At 36.4% G+C, this 21,337-nt stretch overlaps 1 protein-coding gene across 1 annotated transcript in view; it reads right to left on the bottom strand.

The window, feature by feature from the left end:
- Positions 1–21,337, bottom strand: part of FRA10AC1 (fragile site, folic acid type, rare, fra(10)(q23.3) or fra(10)(q24.2) candidate 1) — a 43,228-nt gene that overhangs the window by 3,598 nt on the left and 18,293 nt on the right. The window contains exons 3-11 of the mRNA XM_009888794.1: positions 17,490–17,566; positions 15,395–15,487; positions 15,266–15,311; positions 13,322–13,398; positions 12,565–12,648; positions 12,084–12,168; positions 6,295–6,340; positions 1,614–1,727; positions 567–609 (exon numbers count right to left, since the gene is read on the bottom strand). Of these exons, the coding sequence (XP_009887096.1) occupies positions 567–609; positions 1,614–1,727; positions 6,295–6,340; positions 12,084–12,168; positions 12,565–12,648; positions 13,322–13,398; positions 15,266–15,311; positions 15,395–15,487; positions 17,490–17,566 (665 nt within the window). The remainder of the gene's footprint in view (positions 1–566; positions 610–1,613; positions 1,728–6,294; positions 6,341–12,083; positions 12,169–12,564; positions 12,649–13,321; positions 13,399–15,265; positions 15,312–15,394; positions 15,488–17,489; positions 17,567–21,337) is intronic.

Raw genomic sequence — 21,337 nt, forward strand, 5'->3', positions numbered from 1 at the left:
AAACTGAGCATCAAGAGCTGTGGAACTCAGTAACATTACAGACAACAATAAAAAACAAACCAAAGCTTAATGCACACATTTTATAGGTTCAAAATTCACTATTTTTCTCTCCTATTAATAAGCGATTCTCAAAAACGAACAAATACTCAAATCTAAATTTTCAAACCACAGTCACTTGACTCACACATAAAACCATTATGTTTTAAGAAAAGGAAAATCATTCCAGCTCTTAAACAAAGCAAAAGAGAAAATAAAAAAGACAGTGTTTTGCATAAACTTTCAGAAAAGGAAAATAATCACTGGGCTGAAATTAAGCCAAGGAAACTTTCTTGGGGGTGGGGATGGGATTCTTCCAGTTTGAGGGGTTTTTTTTACTTTCATTAGCACAACAGTATCTAACTCTCAACAGTGTCAAGTCAGTGACTTTATAAGAACTCCAAAACAGAATCTATTTCAGCATAAATGAAGTTCCCAATCATCTATCTGCAATTTTCCCCCTATTTGTTGTTCATCATAACTGTAATCTATCAATATTCAGCCCCCATATTTTCAACATATTTCATTACCGGTGATGAAAGTTTAGTTTGGAGGAACACTCTGGACATAGTCCTGAAAAAGAGAGAATGAGAATGTTACACCCACGTATCTGATAATTAACAAAACTTATTAATACATATATAACACTAGCTAGAACACTACCTTCCAATTTCAGTAGTCTTTCTTTCAAAACAAAAGTTACAGTGTAACTGCAGCCAGTTCAGAAAAATACCAAGATAAAAGTCTTCAGCACAAACACAGATTTTACTTAACCTGGAGAAAGATCACAGGTTAGCACTGGCAACTCTTCATAAAAAGTATCACTGCTTATCATGTATAGATATCCCATTTTATGGATCTCTGTGGACAGATCGAGTTGTTCTACAACTATACTAAAGACCCATAAGTCTCTTAGAGCTTTGCCAGTGCTGCCACATGGAGCGTCTTGCGCACACAAAAGAAAAAAACACCGTCAGCCTGTTTTACACAAAGCAACTGTGTAAACTGTGGTAAGTTTAATTAACTGATGAACATATCAAAATGTCCACCATATTGAATAAGAAAACCCCACTCAAGAGACAAGACTGGAAAAAGCAGTGATTTAATTAAAGTTAGCATTTTTGGAAGAAAACATAAGTATTAAAAATAAAATTAGTAGAGCTGAAGGTGTGCGAGAAGTTGTCTGGTCCAAAACCGTAAGGACTCCTAAGCCCCCTACATAATTAAGCAATGACAATGATGAAACCCTCCTTGCATTGCCGTATTGTCCATTAAAGGTAGACATGCTTGTATACAAAACAGCTTATAATCCGTTACTCTAATTTTATGACACTACCAACTATACAGCATGAAGTACTCAACCTGTAACAACTTTGTCATACATAACGATAACAGCCGTTCTCTCTAAATCAAGGCCCTCACACTACCGGTAATTAATTTAACAAAATTAACTCCTATTCAGCATTTTCCATTTTGCATGAACTAATATAATTATTGTTGGTTCTCACTCCGTATCTTTAGAAGCATAAGATATTTGTCCTCTTTTAAGTGTACATGCTCTTGAAGGGCTGACTTACTCAATTTCACAAGTGCATTCCTCTTCTCACCATGTTCAACGTAACCAAAATTCACCTCCCAGCTCTTCAGGCCTTCTTTCTCATCACAGTGCTTATTTCCACAGGAAAACTGACCTTTAAAGAGGTCAAAAACAGCAAACCGTGGTTCAATGATTAACAAGCGCAGGCTTGGGGTTGTTATGTCCAATTTTGCTCAGTTTTTGGTTTTTGTTTTCCATTTCTTTGAAATAAAAAAGACCGAATCTAAAAGTAACATCTAGATTAAGGAAATAATAACAGATCACAACAAAGCAATCAATCATACTTGTCTAATATTGCACATTTGCAAAGAAAGAACATAACTTGAACTGCATTTTACAATGCATAGATGAAGGCATATCTTATGAAACAATAAACCTAATACTGAACTCTGAAGAAAGGAATGTGACTAGGATACATTCTACACCTGAAATGATTGCTTACTTAGCAGAAACTGATGGACCAGGAGGTGCAATGCAGACATTCATCTTTAATGACATCAAACTATTCAAAGTATCATGTATATACAAAATTAAGATGCCCACGTTCTTATTACCTTACTAGTTTACCTGATATACTGGACATAAAATTTGTATTCTAATGACTTTCCATAAACACTTTTCATTTAGGAAAAGGAAATCCAATTCTATGAGAAACTATATAGCAGCTTTAAAAGCTTCCTTGGGTTTATTATGTTAAAACACAACACTATTTTTAAAATAATTTGCACATAATCAAGGTTGTTTACACCACTGGGTTCCCAATATTGCAGTAATAAAGATACATATATTCCCTTTGCAGAAGACTGATTTGTATGCAGAGCTGGCGGTAAGGATGTGTATTAATAGGCTCACAAGCAGGACTGTTGGTGAACGATTAACCTCAGGACATTCTGCTTAAGCTGCTAACTAATGGATTGGCAGTGTCCTCAGATACTTCAGTTCTGCAATGTAAAACCACTTGCAATGCTAACACTTGAACCAAAAAAAACCCCAACCCAGGACTCCCATTAAAAAAAAGAGCTTCAAATTAATATACATTAAACAGGTTTAACCCTATGTAAGGTATGGCTATCAGTAACCTGGGTCATCAGGAATAATTTATATAAAGAAGTAAAAATCTACAAGGAAAAATCTATACTATATAAAACTTTTTGGAAATTAACCAGGCTCTGTTCGCTTCACTACTGAAAAAAAATAATCCTCAAACAAACCCAGAAAAACAGGCAAAGAGAGACACATCATTTTTATTTATTCTTCGTTGCTCTTTACAGTATGCAAAATCCATTTGGATATTCTACATTTTAGATGTGAAAACTGGATATGTTCATAAGAATATAGTTGGAACAATATCTTCAGATTGCTAAGGCAAGCAATGAATTCTTAGGTAAACCAGAACTTGTCTGTGTAAACCGCCATAATTCTGTGCCCTTACACATTTACTTGCATTTATGATCATCTAAATATTTGAAATCATGGTGGGTTTTTTTTTTTAGTAGATCCCTGCTCCATGCCATACACGTGTATAAGCAGCCAGGTTTCTCTTACCCTCCTTTCACATTGCAATCCCTACAACACACATTCAAACCTTGACTTGAATATAGAATTCCACTCTTTCTGAAGGCTTTTTCAGTAGTATTTATCACTCCAGTATATCTGAATGTTATAAAAGCATCAAAACCCATGTTTATGCAAAGTAAGAGATCATTATAATCCCCATCGTGTAATATGGAGAATCCAAATCAAAGGGAACTATGGATCAGATTATTCAGTACTTGAAACATGACTTTTCCCACACTTAGATGTCCAAGAAAGGAAGACACAGAAAACAGTGTGCCAAGTGGACAGTTACCTATTTAATCAGCAAGAAAAATGTATGCCCAAAATTCCACTTCCACCTGAAGTTTTGGCACCTTGCTAAGAACTGCAGGAAAGTTATTGCCTTCATGTTCGGAATTCTAACTCCTATAATCTGGCTGTTAAATCTGTGCTTTCAAAAATCATTAGCACCTTCTGCTTCTTGCAGAAGAGGAGAATAGGTGAAAAATATAAGTACTACAAGCTAAATGAAGCACTGAATATTAAATATACTAAGGAAATTTAGAGAGCCAAAAGACTGATTTTAATGCATTTTGATCTGAACTCAGATGTACCAGACTGGCACAGGGATACATGGTGCACTGTCCAGGTATTGATACTCTGCCTATTTTCCTCGGAGGAAATTACTGAGGCAAAATAAATTGAATCAGGTTTGGAAGAAAATTTGTTTAAATAAGGTAAAGCATATTATATTTATACATATATAAAATAGGCTCAGAAAGACACTACTATGCTAAAAGTGAAACGTTAGTTCAATGAAATAGTGAAAAAATGGAGAGTAGATCAATTTGCAGGTATTAAACCCTGTTTTGCCAAATAATGTGTCTGGTTTGAGTATTTTACTGCTTAATCTACAAATACAAATAAGTAGAAAACAGCAAATATAACCACACGTTCAGCTTTGCTCTTTCTGTATATTGCTGAAAAAGTCCTATTTCACCTCTACTCAATGAACTTGTTACTTATTTTCCTACAGAAAACTTTTATCACTATCGCCTTTTGCCTAAAATACCTTTTATTTTAAAATTTTATGCCATACCTTACTATTCATGCTTTGAAAGTAGAGAGAAAGTACTTGGGAAGACATGTCAAATATATTTTTTAAAATAGCTTAAAAGCTTCACATTCTAAGGATTTATTTTCAGACCAAGTAACTCACGTGCCTACTACTCACTGACTTATAAAATCTAAAGTAGGGTTTCTATCTTAACTTAAGATTTTAATTAAGAAAATGCCCATTCCGCAGAATGATTTATCGAAGCTGGCAATGTAGTGCGCCATTAACCACCATTAAGGTTACATTTTAAACTTAAGGAGATACAACAGCCATCTCCAATATGACGTCCTTTCAAACCACCTATGGCAAAAGATCGGAGTGGGAAAGAAGAGAAATAAATAATCTGGCTTTTACAATTAGTAATACAAATGATAACTCTCCTTTCGCTCATCCTAACCCTTCTTCTTCTCCATGACTTTACAAAGACAGACAATGAAAACAAAGCAACCAAATGCAAGTAACCCATTCCTACGCTCCCTTAACATACCCCAAACCACAGTACAGTCCACCAGCAGTGGTTCTCATCACGACTATTATTGTCACAGCCAAAATAAGCTCATGCTCTCCTTTTTTTTAATGTGAATTATCAGACAAGTAGTCATTAATGCTTTATTACATTTAATTAAAGAAATTTATATTACTGATTTATACCTAAAAATAGCAAAAGAAAGGCATTAAAGATTCACGCCTTTTTTTAAGTGAGCGCTTGCAACCGCACTTTAAAAGAGCGTTGAATGCATGAGATAAGGTTGAATTCTTGCGCCCCTTAGTGGTGAAAGAGACTATTTCTCAATTCCTGCGTTCCAATTACACACTTTCCATTAAGATTCAATTAAAAAGCTTAAAACATATAATTGTGCGCTTTCTCACACATTTTTAAATATGGAGTACCAGATATTAAAAGTACAATGCAGCTTTAAATTCTTTTTCCCCATGAAGACATAATTGTTCATAAATTACTCATTTCTCATTTAATTTTAATTACCTTTTTAAAGCATTCTATAAAGTATATAACTATATCAACTGTAACTACCTGTTAATATAATCTGTAGAGCTAAATGCAACATATGACTACAACTACCCTTAGGAGCTTTAATCTTTACAGCTTAAAAAAAAACACCATTAATTTTTACACTTCCTCCTGTGAAATACAACATAATTTTTTTTTTAAAGTGTTTTTTTAACTTCTTGTAATGTATTGTAATAAATAGAGCTGTTTACAGAAATATTCTGATCAACAGTATTGCTCCATGCAATCTTCTTGCATGTGCATGCACGACTTCTGAAAACCATACATGTGTACGAAGATCCACCCACAGGAACGGCACTACATTTACATCATTTTCTTGCTTGTTCAGCTACTTGAAAAAGTCCATGTGCCCAGCCATGCAATGGGAACCACTGTGCAGAGTCCCAGTAACACATCAGTAAGAACTCACACACAGAAGCAGTAATAAGCTACTATTTAGAAACAGGATTGGGAGACATGACAAACATTCCCACTGATTCCCACTGAAGCTTTCAAAACCAATTTAGCCTAAAACAGACATCACACATGGAGCTTTAATTAAAAAGTTAACGTTTTGCAAAACAGCATTGGAGAAACCGTTAAGAAAATTATCTCCTGAGGAAAAGTATTGAGAGACTTCAATTAAAGGTATCAAAGACTAATGAGGTCTACCGAACTGGAGAAAAGCAGCTAAAAAAAAAAATAATCTGTGAAATTCTACATTATCAAATGCATTATGTTGGTGTTCATTACAAATCTGACCTTGTGAAAATAAACCATATGTTCTCTTAATTCTAATATATGCAGATCAGTGTGCACCCTAGAGCTATGTGGCATAAAACAGCATAACATAAAAAGTTATAAGTTAGGTCAATTTATTGTCCATTATCATCCGATAAACTTACCAGTATTGTCAAATACTATCTAACAAAATTATGTTAAAAAGCAGCAAGAAAAGCATTAAGGAGAAACATAATGTAAAATGAAAGACAGCATTACCTTTTCCTGAAATTACTTCTTTCTCGTGTCGCCATCTAAATCCAAACTGTTCAGATGAAAACCAAAATTAAGTTGTGAATAGTCAATATATTCAGTAATGTAAAGACTAATTTCAGTTGACTGATGTCCTCCTGCACATGGTTCATCCATTCAATTCTGGTTAGCAAAATTTAATTTCTTTCTCTGTTAATTAAAAATATCTCTCTGCGTCTGCTCGCCAGAAGGATTCCAGTTTACACATGCAATTCAAATTCCAGTAAATGCTCTTCAGGACTGAACAGCAACTTTCTAAAATGCTTCATAGCAAGCAGAAGAACAAACAGGAAATTAGGATAGACTGACTTTACTAGAGACTTCATTGCAATTTTGTCCACACTGAAAACAGAGACCACCACTGGAATACTGAAGAGTCATATTAGCACCTATCAATGGATCACCTCTTACACCCTAAAGACAAAAACAAGAAAACCAACAACTAAGTTGTATTTCTCTTTACATTGCCTAGAAACTTCACATGTCGATAGTTCATCTATTATTTTTGGTTTCCAGTAGAATCTGCTTCATCGTCTCAAAATGGCAAGTAGCCTAGTGAAAAGATTGAAGACGGAAGGGAGTAAGAACAGCCTGGGAAAAACAATTTTATTTCCACTAACAAGTAGAAAGAGGGGATAAAACTCAGACGCATACAACTTCTCCAAAAAGAGCTATCTTGTATTTTCATTTAAAATCCGTGAACAGAGGATGACAAGATAAAATTGCTGCTCTGTAAGCAAAGCACACAAGATTCTGAACTGCATGTTAAAAGATGGGGAGGGAAGAGAGGCAAGAAGGGTTACAAAATCAAAGAGGTACAAAAAGAGCTGCAAAGCCCATCTTTGGCACCTGAGTTCCAAAGCATCCTTTGGAATATGAACCTTCTCTTGATGCACTCATAGACTGAACTCACACAAATGTGCATTTTGTAGAAGCAGTGGCATAAATTCTGTAATATACTGGATTGATTTGCAGTATTTTTAATTTAAACACTGTACAGAAGTAGAGGTATCTATTGCTGCGTGTGGTCTTTAATGTTCATTTTTTTAATAAACCACAGTAATTACTTATCTGAAGGACAAGAGCATGAAGTTCTTGTGCATGAAGTGGTATGTGGTTCAAAGAACATCAGAATAAAACAGGGAAACAAAAGTTTTGGCTTATAAGAATGTACCATACTCTCGTACAAATGCTCTGCACCTTAATAACAAAGCTGAAAAAACTGAGCAGAAAGACATCAATAGCCAAATTTTTTGTTGGCACTAATTTTCCCCAAGTCAATATATTACATAGAAGATGTCTAAGAAAACAAAAAATTTGTACACTAACAAAATATTTGCCTCTTAAAATCAGTCCACTAATTTTCTAATTGGTGGTCTGACATAATGTTTTCACACCTACTGGTTTCACTGGTAAAAAAATCACAGATCAGGTTCTGCTATCATACTGGGTGTGATGACAGTTTGCTAAGGCTGGATCAGGTTGTGCTTGGCCTACTCTGCAAATCTGCAGCGTGGTCTAAGGTACCATTATACCACTCAAGCTTCAGCCAAACAAAAATTAATCAGTTGTCAAAACCAAAACTGTGCCGAACAGCTCAGTGAAAACAGAAGGTAAAATACATCTGTGTATGTAGAATTCATGATGGAAAATAGTGGATCCAAAGAGTGATGGTAATTGGTTTTGCTCTTTTAAAGGATATTTGCTGTTTTACAGGGTATTCTAATTCTGAAAAGCTGATGATGCAATTAAAAAATACTGCAAGTTTACAATTAAATATCAACAGTATTTTGTCACCAATTTTGCACGTGTGTGCTGCCGGCAATAAAGAATAAAAAACAATTCGACCTTATCTGCATGTTTGTTTTTTTCATAGTCACCAATCCTCAAGTTATCCATGCTCACTTTTGGTACTGAAGTAGACTTTAATACAACTTTTCCCTCAGTCTGAACTTGACTCAGTAAGAAAGAAATCAGATTATATCCTTATAGAGTATTTCTGCAATGATATTAAGAAAAATAAGCAAAACAAAAGAAAGGAGGGAGCCCAAACCCCCTAGTACATCCAGGATAAAAGTTGTCCTCATCCACATTCATTTTTGCCAATCATTCTTCCACCAACTAGTGGAAAATGACAGAGAGTGACCAAGGCTAAGAAGAAATAATAAAATAGAAAGTAAATAAAATTGAATTCCTCTAAGCTAAAATATCAGGAACATATTAAACTATACAGAAAAATTAAAAATTTGGGTAGGTTCTTGAACCTACAATACAGCCTACAATACTAAGGAATGCAAAAGCATCGTCAGCAGACTGCTTTTATTCTGCCTCATCTTCTTTGCTAATTGAGCTCTACAAGACCCTAAATGAGCTACTTCCAGAAGGCAGACCAAGACCACGCAGAACAACTCCAAAACAGGTGCTTTACAAGAGTAACAAACGGCTAACTTAATAAGAATTGATAGTTTTAAAAATATGAAAGATTGTTTAATATCCATAAACAATAACATTCCCAAATTGAATACGGACTGCTTGTGTAGCCGTTAGGCTGCAGCAACAACTAACATGTCCACAGTCACCTCTTTCAGGAAAAGAGAAAGATATGAATTTAGACAACACTGTGGAAAAATACCATAGATATTTTATATGTTTTTATTTTTGCAGGAAAGCCTCCATGCTGAAAAACAATGACAAAAGCAAACATATTAACATTACCAAGTGGAAGACAAGTTGGCCTAGAAATCTGAAAATGATCTGGAAATAAAAACAAAAGAATAAAATGTATTCTGTTTAATAACCAGGTGTCAGACGGATTTCATTTCTTAGCAAATAGGAGACGTTTCCAATCGTTAAGCTACAAAACAAAGCAGAGACAGCAAATAAGAACCTTTCTAGGAACATAAAGACAACAAAGAGAAGCGAACATTTCTAGTCCAATGCATACCAAAGTAAAACTTACATGCAGAGCACTCTCCCTTACTGCATTGCAAAACTGACAATAGAACTAAACTATCTGACAATACAGACGATCATTTATCAGCCTCAAAGCTTGCAGACAAGATGCACTGAAGGTTCAAAGACAGCCCAGACCTAAAAAATTCTGATCTAGGGAAAATGTAAGGAGTCACAGACCCATCACAAGCAAGACCTGTCAGAGTACACTCTTCCAGTGTCTCTAAGTAGACTCACACCAGGGGGTCACCTTGGCATTTCTCATTAAAAGAAAAGGAAAAGATTCGATGTCCTAACTACACAGTGGGATTGTGGGTCACAGGGTCCCATCTGCTTGCAGTGCCAGCAAGCAAGGTGAGTACAGGTGTGTAGGTGAGTGTGTGAGTAGCAGTGAAGACCAAGCTAGACTAGCCCATCAGCTAGGTGAAGCAGCCTGGGAGCAAGGAGGGGGAGTAGGTCTCCACCAGCCAGCTCTGGGTGTGAGAGCATCTGTGTTTCTCTAAGGATGTGAGCGCAGGGGAGTCTGCTATAGGACCAGGGGAGTCCCAGCCATCTCTGTGTGCGCGTATGTGAATATGCGTGTGCATAAGTGATTAAGCAGGCTGAATCAGCAAGTGGAGTGGGGTCACACGTCTTGGGGCCTCTTACTCTTTTCTTTTGAGCTTTGGTCTTTGACAAGGTGCTCTGCTTATTTTTCAGACCTCAAGAGAGCCCCTCCCATGAAACTGGTCCTTATCATTATCCAGTACTTAGGAAAACAGTGCTTTTTCTCAGAAGAAAAGTTCTAAATGAGATCTGAGCTACAATCTCTATGCAGCTGGCTTGAAGATTTTGGCTAGTAATAAAACAATTACAGTTGTGAAAATCCAAATGAGTATGTATGTGCAAATCTCAATCTATGCAAAAAATATATATTAAAAACATCACAGAAAACTGATCTCTAACTTTACTTTGACACCACCCAGCATGATATAGAATCACAGAATAGCCCAGGTTAGAAGGGACCTCGAAAGACCATCTGGTCCAATCCTTCATGGGAAAGGGAGCCTAGATAAGATTATCCATCACCCTGTGCAATCACATCTTGAAAACATCCAGTGATGGGGACTGTACCACGTCACTGGGGAGGTCATTCCAGTGAATGAATGTTGTCACTGTAAAAAATTTCTTTCTTCTGTCAAGACGAAGCATCATCATATGAAGCATCAACAACTATCACACAAAAGGTTAGCCAGCTGAGAAGCTTGTTACCCACCCTGCACCTCTCATAGCACCAGCACTGCACGAAAGCACAAGGGGCTAAAGATATCCAGCTTCCAGTTTCTGGAAATGCAGAAAAAGAATCAAGGCAGAAAAAATCTGAAAGCTCGGACTGCATTCCATTGGTGTGAATGGGACCAGCAGCCTACTTCCAAGAAAAATACCTGCTTTGACATCCTTCTGTACCAAACATGGGCATGGATAAATCAATAGGTGAGAAAAATCTCATTTTTTATATTTTTCTAAGAATTTCTAAGAAAGGACTCTCACATGGTCAGAACATATTTGAGAACAGAAAGCATAACCTAATATAAGAGAACAAATTACACGGTACAGGAGAGTTATGCTGACACGGCAATTCTAAAAATATAGGTAATGACTTATGACCATCAATAGGAATTCAGAGTGACCTCAAAGTTAGGACAAACACATTTGAAGTCTGACAGGGAAACACTGTTCACACAACACACTCACACACAAAAAGGAAACTGGGGCAGAACAGTTTCCCACAAAAGACAGCAAACATATGGAAACTTGGCACAGTAGCTAAAGAAACAAAATCTGTAAGCATGCTCAAGGGAAAATCAGTTGGGGGGCGGAGATTGAGGGATATGAGACAGCTATAGGAAAATAAAATCAAATTTACCCAAAAAGAAGGACAGAAGACATGTTCAGCATTTTACTTTTTGTTAATTTTCATTTAATTTTTGCATTTTTCTGTTCCGATTTTCTTTAGAAGGCTGTCATCTTTTCTGCATAATGTTAGATTTTAAGTCCAGTCCTTGCAAATATTTAGCAGTGAATGTAATTTTAAACACTATAAATAGTCTCACAGAACTTTATATAGACAATGTTTGCATGGCTGGGTTTTTACTACATGCTAACAAAACTAAGACGCATCTGAGTTCAGCAACACTCTTTGCAAAATCACAATAGAAAATTCACCTATTTTTTTTGACTAAGAGGTTGGTCAGTCAAAAACTTGGAAACAACAAAAGCTGTTCCAGTTAAGAAGAAAAACTGGTGCTGGAATCGGGCTGTTTCTCTTAAGAAATTCTATTTATTTACAAGGAACATACAAATCCTGTTTCCATAAACAGGAAAGAACAACCAGCAAAAGACGCTGCTTTAGAAAAGACATTTCCAAAATTGTTTCTGCCAGCATTCAAGTACAAGTATTTATTTTTTTTTTAACAGTAACATTCCCAGGGTTTTTTTAGGCTTCATCTTGTGCTTCTTTCCAGGCAAACCTCTCCAGCTTTCCCTCCTTAACCTCCTTCCATTTTCTGCCTTTCTTACACACAATGTACCTCTTCATACAACACCATCTGACAGAAATGCTCCTGTTCCCACAGAAGCACATTTCTGGGGCAGTGACAATGCTTGGATTCAAACTCCTGCTGCTTATTAAATAACTTGGCAATTTCTCACAACTCTCTTTCTAGGGAAGGGGTATCAACATTCTGGTTTCACAACATACCCACAATCATAAGGCAATTTTTAAAAAAGGACATACCAAGATGATTTGCAATAATGAGACATACCTTATTCTCTTTGTATCTACTGAGATCTGCTATACAGTATTCTTTGAACAATTTATCATAATACTTCTTTGCAAGCCTCTTCTCCCTGTAACAAAAGATATTATTTTTTATTCAATATAGAACATGATACAATTCATTTTACACTGTAATGTCATTAGCAAGGCAAAGATGTTATTTCATCCAAGAACACACGCTGCAGAGCTAGAAATGCAACAGAAATACACTCATTGAGCTAAAGGGTAATTTCAATACAACTGGAAAAATGTGATTCTCAGAACAGTCATTTGAATCTCAGAGAATGCACAAATATGTATGAGTTCTTTCTGTCATCAATTCATTTTGCCACTGAGCAACATTACAAATGCGTTAAAGATCAAAGAATGATCACTAGGTATGCACAGTAATTCTTAATTAGTAGGGGACACCACAAACTTAGTACAAGTGATCTAAAAAAAACATAGTCTATGATAGTTGCAGGTACCAATTCATGTCTGCTTCATCATCTTCGTTCCACAGGAATCTATGATTTTCTCTAATAACATCCAGATCCGTCTTGTCATTTGCTCTATAAAAGGACACAATTTTTTACTACAATGTAACATTAAAATGAAAAGTCAGTCAAAAAATAATTTGGTAAACATCAGTGTTTCACAGTTGTGATCTCCACCTCACCACATAAAGGAATATCTTGCTATGGAATAAAACTATCAGAAGGTACCTGGCATACCTTTTCTCAAATGAAAAATTCACAGTGGAAAATGGCCACTGTGGACAACTTGATCCTGTCTTAAAATAGTTTATACCTTTTCTTGAAGACAGTAATGTTAGAAGGCAGTTACAGATAGCTCTAAAGAAGGTATCATTATTCTGGACAATGGATAGCAATTTTGCACATTTCAGAAGTCTTTCAGATTGTTATTTTGAAGGTACTGCCAGATATTTCTCAATGTACCCTCAATTAATGCTCACCTGTCATCTTTCTTTTACATAACAAAACAAGAATAATTCTGTTCATGGTAAGTTCTTATATAAAAATAATGGTGCAAAATGAAACAAGGCAATTCTGTGGTTTGGATATTTACAATGACTGTAGTTACCATTCGCGACCAAAAGAATTAGTAATTTGATACATAGCCACAGCCCCCTCTCGCCCCAAAGCTATAATATATATATTTAATAGCTTCACGTAACATGGGAGCTTTCAGGGCATGAGGGGAAAGATTGCTAATGGTTCTTACCCAGAACGTCGGAAATCCTCTATTTTGCCACCGTAGTATAAAATGTAGTCCTTCACAAACTTTTTATGTCTCTCATACTGAATAAAGCAATTAAGGATTGTTTCAGAACTTATTTTATTTTACCATACTTTAAAACTAAAAGAATAATAAAAACTTTTAATATACAGAAAGAACTGTTTTTCTCAAAAACAGTTCAGTCACTTCCAGAAAGGAATTAAATAGCAATTTTTACTTAATAGCCTCTCATAAAAGCTACTTTCCAAATAAAGGAATTCAAGGCAATTTCATCTTTAAAAGCTCATTAATGCCAGACCTTTTTAAAATTGTCTTCCTTTATCAAAGACGCTCTGTACACATATACATAGAAACTGGGTTCATTTTTTCAGCTGTAATTTAGACAAAGGCTTCTTAGTACTGCATTTTTTGTTTAAAACATGTTTGTATTTTTGTATTATAAAAATAGTATGGCTACTAAAATGAAACAATTTATTACTTTTTACCATCAACATACAAATAAAAGTTATCTGCTTTAGTCTGGAGATGAAAATCATAGGTAAATATGTAATGCTTCAGCCTCGGAGACATTCTTCGAAACACATTTTGTACCATAACTTGAGCAAAAATACCTAATTACTTATTCACAAAACAAGCATCTTCACAAATAAAAAACATTATATATGGCTACTTAAAAATATTTTCAATTAACTTGTATGGTGTCTCTGAAACAGCAAATTAGGAAGTAAATTATCTCCTGGTACAAATCCTGGCAACTACTGCATCAGTGTGAATAATGTGCATCCACCTACTATTTTGACATGCTTTCGAATTTTATTGAGAAAACATTTTATTTCCCAAAGGCCCCCAAACAGTTAATCTAACCTCAGTATGCGTCTTGTCTTTTCTTTCCACCACAAATACAAGTAACAGAGAAGCAAGCCCAGAAGGTTTATCTGGCACAATTACATTTAATACAACATACTATTTTGTGCTGCCATTTGAGTTACTAGGCATTAAAACTGCATAACAGTAAATACTTTAAATAGGAACTATTCAAAAACATTAGCAGAAACTCATAAAAGTCTCTACACAACAAGTTTTGTGGTCATTCCGGAATATACAGGCTTTTCTGTGGCTAATGACAGTCTACAATGTCGGTGGGACTGATTACAGTATGTCCCCTTTACAAGCATATGATGGTTCATGTAGTGCATGGCCAAACTCTAAGCAGGTTAGGAGAAGTTACCTTCTGTTTACTGGAATTCATAAATTTAAGTAAGTCTTTCCATATTTAATTAGTCTTTACTTTCCTATTTATTAACTGTTACGGCTGAAGAACAGCTATTTAAACAAAAAAGGAACTAATGGGTTTTTCAGATGCACTCAGTCAAAACATGTTATGACTGCCACAGGTGAAAACTAAATAAAAGAAAGCTTGTAATCTAAATAAGGTATTAGTTATGAAAATAGTTACAAACCATGCATGAAATATGATTAAGAGATTTAAAAAAAAAAAATAAAATAAAACTGCACATGATATTGAACAGGCTTACATTAGAGCATCTGTAGAAGACGTTACTGAAGATAAGGCTGTTTTGAATAGACTTTTGAACGTACTAATGCATTCTTAAATTTCCCGTAGAAATGTATTTGTCCACAGATAATAGTAGCCTTATATAGAATAAAATAAGTCTAAATAAAATTCACCATATAATAATTTTGTCCCAAACAGGACAAATGAGCATACAGGAAGAATCTGGAAATGCCTCTGAGTAGAAGCATTCTCAGAGATGTCTGAGCAACAAAAAGATGCTAATTTGAAGAACGACTCAGTATCTGGTGCTGTACTGTCAACTCCTGTGATAACTGAGAAATCCCAGTATTTCACCACAATGGATAATCTGTACCCCATTTTCAAACTTGAAGAAAAATGGAATAGAAGGATACGGCATCCATTGCTATCAAGTGAAATCTTCTTTTTCTTGCTTCTTCCCTGTTAATGACAAATACGTTTGAGTGAAAGCTATCTTTACATTAAGGGAAAAAAGCCTCACAAAAGCAATAGATAAAAGATACCTATCCCATTCTTCAGCCGCGAATTGTCTGTGAACCACACTGCCTTGTTTTGCTTTTTGGAATGGCTTTATCAGAAGGTCATCTTCCTTTATACTAAAGGTGGGGGAGGAAAGGAAGAAAAGTTAGTCAAGAACTTTTCATAAGCAATAAAATTTCCATGTGCCAAACTTTGCACTAACTTGAGTAACAAAAACTGTTATATTGCTAGTTTCTACATGAATAAAACCAAACTTCAGAACCAACATTAGCTTAGACTTTACTTCATTTGCAGAACAGCATTGGAAAGGCATTTGCTTATACTTAGCATTTAAAGAGAATTGCTTAAAACAGCAATTTGTAATATTTATTTTTATCAATATTATCACTATAGTACCACAATGAAAAAAACCCTGAATTCCTCAGTTTCACACTGCATTTAAAGCCCTCTATAAATCTCAGCTACACAGCCAAGTAGGAACAGGAAGGACAGTATGTTCACTGAATAAAGTGACTGCTAGTAACCCTATACCATCCTTTCAGGCTAATGTCTCAACACCTCATTAAACAGATCTGCCTCTCTCAGTGTAATCACAAGAATCGCTAATTTAAAACTTAAGTACTGTGTTGTGAACCACACTTGTCAGTTGGCAACTAAAAATACTTTCAGAACTCAACGAAGTAATAAAAAGTCAAATATAAAGCAGTGCACTTTAGCTAGTAAAAGGCATATTTGGTTAGCTTCATTCCTCAATAGAGGTGAAGAAAAGATTTTTCCATAATTATCAGCTGGCAGAAAGAATAGAAGCAAGAAACCTGTAGAAAGCAAGCCAGGGAATTTATATTTCAAGCTATGGAATATAGGACTCTCGAAACTAAGGGTATCATTTGTTCAAAAGGATCTGTAGGCACAAAATTCCCATAGGAGACTCCATAAAACAGTAATATGGAAAAAACTTAAGACTACTATTTTCCTTAAAGTGAAAATAGATATCATCATAGAGCAAGAAAAGGATATGCATATATACAGCGAACCCACATAAGAGCCCTACTAGGAATCAGCAGTAGTGTGCCAGAACAAGGGTAATGATGGTATTTTTGAAGGGCTCCTGATGGTTAGTTAACATTCCACCTAGAAAGTGGAATGGTATAATGTGTAATGGCCTTTTAAAGAAAACAAAAACTGAACAAAACCAGTCACTGTTTTAATTGAGAACAGCTATATTTATAAAATAAATGGAACAGCACAATGCCTGCTATTATTCCAATGATTAAAATATGATTTTTTTTCCCCCAGAATGCAGTCAGACACTACAAAACCCATTCTTTCAATTTTACTACAAAGGAAAACATGCAAGAGTCCTAGGAAAGCTTCCAGAAAGCCTTCTTAAATTAAGTCCAATAACAGAGCAAGGGAGAGACAAGAAAAGGTAAGAAAAATATATGTATAATGTAGGCAAAATGTTCAGTATGGTGCACAAAGTATCGACGGACTATGGTGCCAAAGCAAAATAAGTATGTCCATAAATAAAAATCTTAATAATATAATGACATCAGACTACAAAATTCAAGGTCACTAATTGTACGAACCACTGAAAGAACTGGCAAAGGTGATCTCAAATGGGAGATATGTAGTTACATTTCAAGGACTGAGTACAACACAATTCACCAGTTGCAGGTTAAATAATAAACAAGTAGCATCAGTTCTTTGCTTACTCCAAGCAGGTGTTTTATATCTACAAAGCCTGCTGCCACTTGGCCTTTTTTCATTGCTCTCTTAGCGGTTCCACGTGTCCTGATGGATCACAGGGAAGTGAACAGCGCAGCCAAACCCCAGCAGTTGATACTAATGCTCGGAAAAATGAAACACTCTGCTCCGGGAACTGGGGGGCATATAGACACCAGATGGACATGGCAGAACAGATCTTAATCAGCTGCCCCTGGGAGATGACATGCTTTGGCAAGCTTGACATGAGGAGATGCAGAAATCAAAGAGATTGATTTTTCAAAAACCATTTCAACACCAGACTTTACATACCACAGCATAATCTTCTATACACAGTAACAGGCCATTTGCACAAAATACATACTGCAAAGTGTTAATTCTGTACTACATTACCTTTTAGCCTTTTGCACAGACTTCTCTCCATTCTCCTCATCACTAAAATCAGAATCATAGCCTCCATGGCCATGTGCCTGAAAATAATAACAACAGTCAATATACCTGCTAATGTAATATGGACATGGCATGACTAGAAATCAGTACTATCCATCCTGCATAAATAAGAGAAAGACAGAGAGCAAGCAAGCAAGTCTAAACCAAATCAAATTCAACAGACAATGCAGAGTATATTTCAAATAACAAAGGGCAAAGAAAGACATCGTCACTCTGTCAAAAGATAACTTTATAAATTATATGCAGATGTCCCATATTTAATCTTCACAGAACCAAAGTATGATAAACATCTTTGGTCTTTACTTTCAAACAATCTCCCTTATATAAGAAAAAGGTGAATATTTTCCCAAGGAGCTACTCTTTCAGAGGGCTGGAGGACAGCAATTGATGTGCTCACATTATAAACAAACAAAGATGAGAACAAAAGTTTCTTGGGCTTTGGTACAGCATTTTAGATCATTAGATCTTACATTGGTAGCTGGAAAGCTGATTGAAATAATAACTAAAACACAAAATAACCATAGGCCTGCAAAAAGGTTACCATCTAATCAGCACAACATTCCTACCATGAAATTAAATCTCTTTTTCCACACACTTTGGGACTACAATGTCAAATTAATGCATACAAGAAAATGAAAATATCCCATATCTCAATGCCATCAAATGATCAAGCACTGACTGATGCCCATATCCATCACCTCCATTTTTCAAGGCACAGTTACATGTCCAATTCTTTCAGCAGAAAGAATGGCTTAAGTAGATCCCATCTCCTCTCCCTCACTCCTACTCTGGTACCTTCCTTCCAGTTGCTCAGTTACAGTTGTGAAACTACATATGAAGCAGATCAAACAACCCACCCAAGCTACAAAGGATCCTATCCAAAAAAGATTATTTTAATCCAGATAAGTTTCCTGACAGTCATCCAGAGCCCCCCAACCAGCTACACCAGCCAGCTGGAGGGGTAGCACAGGAAGAGAACAGCCAGAACTGGGAACTGTATACACCGGCACTGACACCAAAAAAGCATTTACACAACTGGAACATTTACACAACTGAACTAAAACCAAGAGGGATGGTTATTACACAGCTGCATGGAGAAAGGCTTGACACATGCTTCCTAAGTGTCTTGGCAATTCAGACTGTGTATGAGAAAAGCAACTGGGTTAGAAAACCAGTGTATTTGATTCAGTGTTGACGATTCCTACATCACCTACAATCATATTCCTCCTCAGACAAAAACCTGAGAAAAACAAAATCTGCGAAGAAGACACATCTCTTCAGAATGATTTTGATGAGGTGCCTCCTCCGGATGCAAATGCCTCCCAGAAACGCCATGCTGGAGAGTCAGCCGTACCCTCTACTGACATCAACAACTGATCTGTGTCATGCAGAGTATGTAAAACACTATCTTCTCACACGGGTGGTGAAGGATGGATCTTTCAGATTTTTTTAAATAATTTTTATTAGTAACAATAAACTATACCTTTTTTCCTTGCTTTCATACTGTAATGTTCCTTCCACTCTTGAACTCTTCTGAAGAAGACAGAGCACTCATATACATATATATTTGAACAAAAGCAAATCAGAACTTTACAATTTGCCTTTATGTCTTCTGTTTCCCAGAAGACACAAAAATTATCAGTTACCAAAATCCAGTGCAGCAGACATCTGCAGTGTCTGGTGTAAGTGGGCCTCGTGCACTGGCAAAAGAGCAGCAATGATGTGAAGTTCTCCCAGCCCAGTCCCACAATAATCCACAGTTCAGATGCAGGTCTCCTGGCTGGCGTGGTTCTAATAGCAAGCCTGTCACTACTTTTATTAAGCTTATGTGGTCTTTAAAAAACACTGAATACGTTGTGAGCATACAGCAAGTATATTTATACTTGGCCTCTAAATTTTAAAAATATCATGGTAATCCAGGAATGTTTTAAATGGCAAAAGTAATGCTTCCCAGATGAACACTGAGAACTTCCCTTTACACTCGAAAGGGAAGAAAGTCCAAGCCAACACAATGTGCATGAAAGTCAACATGAGAGAGATGAAGTATAAAAACATGCAAGAAGAGAAAAGCTCGAATAAAGGGAGATTGCAAGAAGAGAAAAGCTTGAATAAAAGGAGATTTTCCCAAAGTTGCTGCCCTTGGATGATGGGCCTCAGGAAAGAAGTAGATGTACTTGGTAACCAGCTCCCAACTGATTCCAGGAATGAGCCAAATAATTTAAAAAAAAAAAAAAAATGCAAGAAAAGCTGTTCCCACAGAGTCATACTGTTGAGACCCTCAGAAGCTGATGACTGCCTTTTGGAAAACTGTGACTATGAATGTAAGGGCAGGCATGGCTAAGGACTAGGTCCTGAGAGACTGCTCTTCTGACAGGAAAACTCTTCACAGCTTCAGCCATCCCTCTGAATCACTACAATCACCCAGAAGTAAATTCAGGGTAAAAAAGAAAACAACCCTCAACTGCTGTCCTGACACTTCTAGGTCACTCCTTCTTCAAAGGCAACAGCAGGATGGACACGTACTGTACTGAAGTTGGGTTTGACATCAGCAGCTCCAGCAGTGCAGGACAGCACTCATGGAGACCGGGACTCAACAATTACTGACCTGATACCTTTGGATGACGCTAAGACACTAAGATAACCTGACTTTTAGGTAAAACATAAACATGAACTCCATCAAATAATCTTACCCATAAACGAATCTTTCTGATTTGGAAGGACAGTGTAAACACACACCTGCTTAATGTTGTGAAATTTCAAGACCGATTTCTCCCCTTTTACACAATAGAAGCCCAACAACAATCCCAGATAAGGCAAATGTATTTAACATTTAACTGTAGTAAAAGAGGGGCAGATACCAGAGCTTTGTGCCCAAGCCAGCAGATTTTAAGAGAGGCATATGTAGACATGGACACGCAAAATTGTCAAGAAAATTAAAAAAAACAACTATTTTCACGATTTGATAAACCCTTTTATATAATCTTCACTTTGACGGAATTTCTCAGAAGCTTTGACAGAATTTCTCAGAAACTAAAATGCTTTTAGTAAATTAGTAAGGTAAATACCAAACATTTTATTGAAACACGAACCTCAAAGCTACATAACTTAGAGTACAGTCTGTTTTGTCTGTTGCACCAACCTTAAACTTTTTTTTTCCCCAAACAACAAAACAAACTGAAACCACAAAACTAGAACAAGTACCAATATGCTTTGGGATACATTTAATCATTGACGTTTAGTAATCCCAACATCTTGGATTAATTAATAGTGAAGCAACTGGAGACAGAACTGAGCCCACTAACTTAGGGCTCCTAAAAAATGGCAATGTAAACACAGGATGCAACTGACTGCAGACAGAGGAGCACTGCACTGACAGGAGGTATTTGCATCCAGAAAAGGCACCTCCTTTAACCCTCTCCACCAGGGTAAACACACACTAGTGAAACGGACACATCACAGAATCATTCACCTTGACTCCTGATCACAACATGCAGTTAAACAGAAAAAGGCAGTTAAAACCAAACAAAAAATAAAAGGCAAAATAATTCTACACACAAAATCCCAACTCGTGGCACCTGACCTCAGCCCTAATCTTACCCCCCTCAGGAGCGTCACTCCCGTCCTTCCCTTTATCTGCCCAGCACACAGGTCTGTGCTCAGGGCCCGCAGGTGGCCCAGGACAGGCCCCACTGCTCACTGTGGTACAAACAGACCGCTCTGGGAGGGCCTGAAGGAAGGGACCACGGGGTCTAGAATGGGGCTTGAGGAGCCGTCCTGGAAAAAGGGTGTCA

Source organism: Charadrius vociferus, unplaced genomic scaffold (genome assembly GCF_000708025.1).
Source record: "Charadrius vociferus isolate BGI_N301 unplaced genomic scaffold, ASM70802v2 scaffold436, whole genome shotgun sequence".
NCBI classification, from domain to species: domain Eukaryota; kingdom Metazoa; phylum Chordata; class Aves; order Charadriiformes; family Charadriidae; genus Charadrius; species Charadrius vociferus.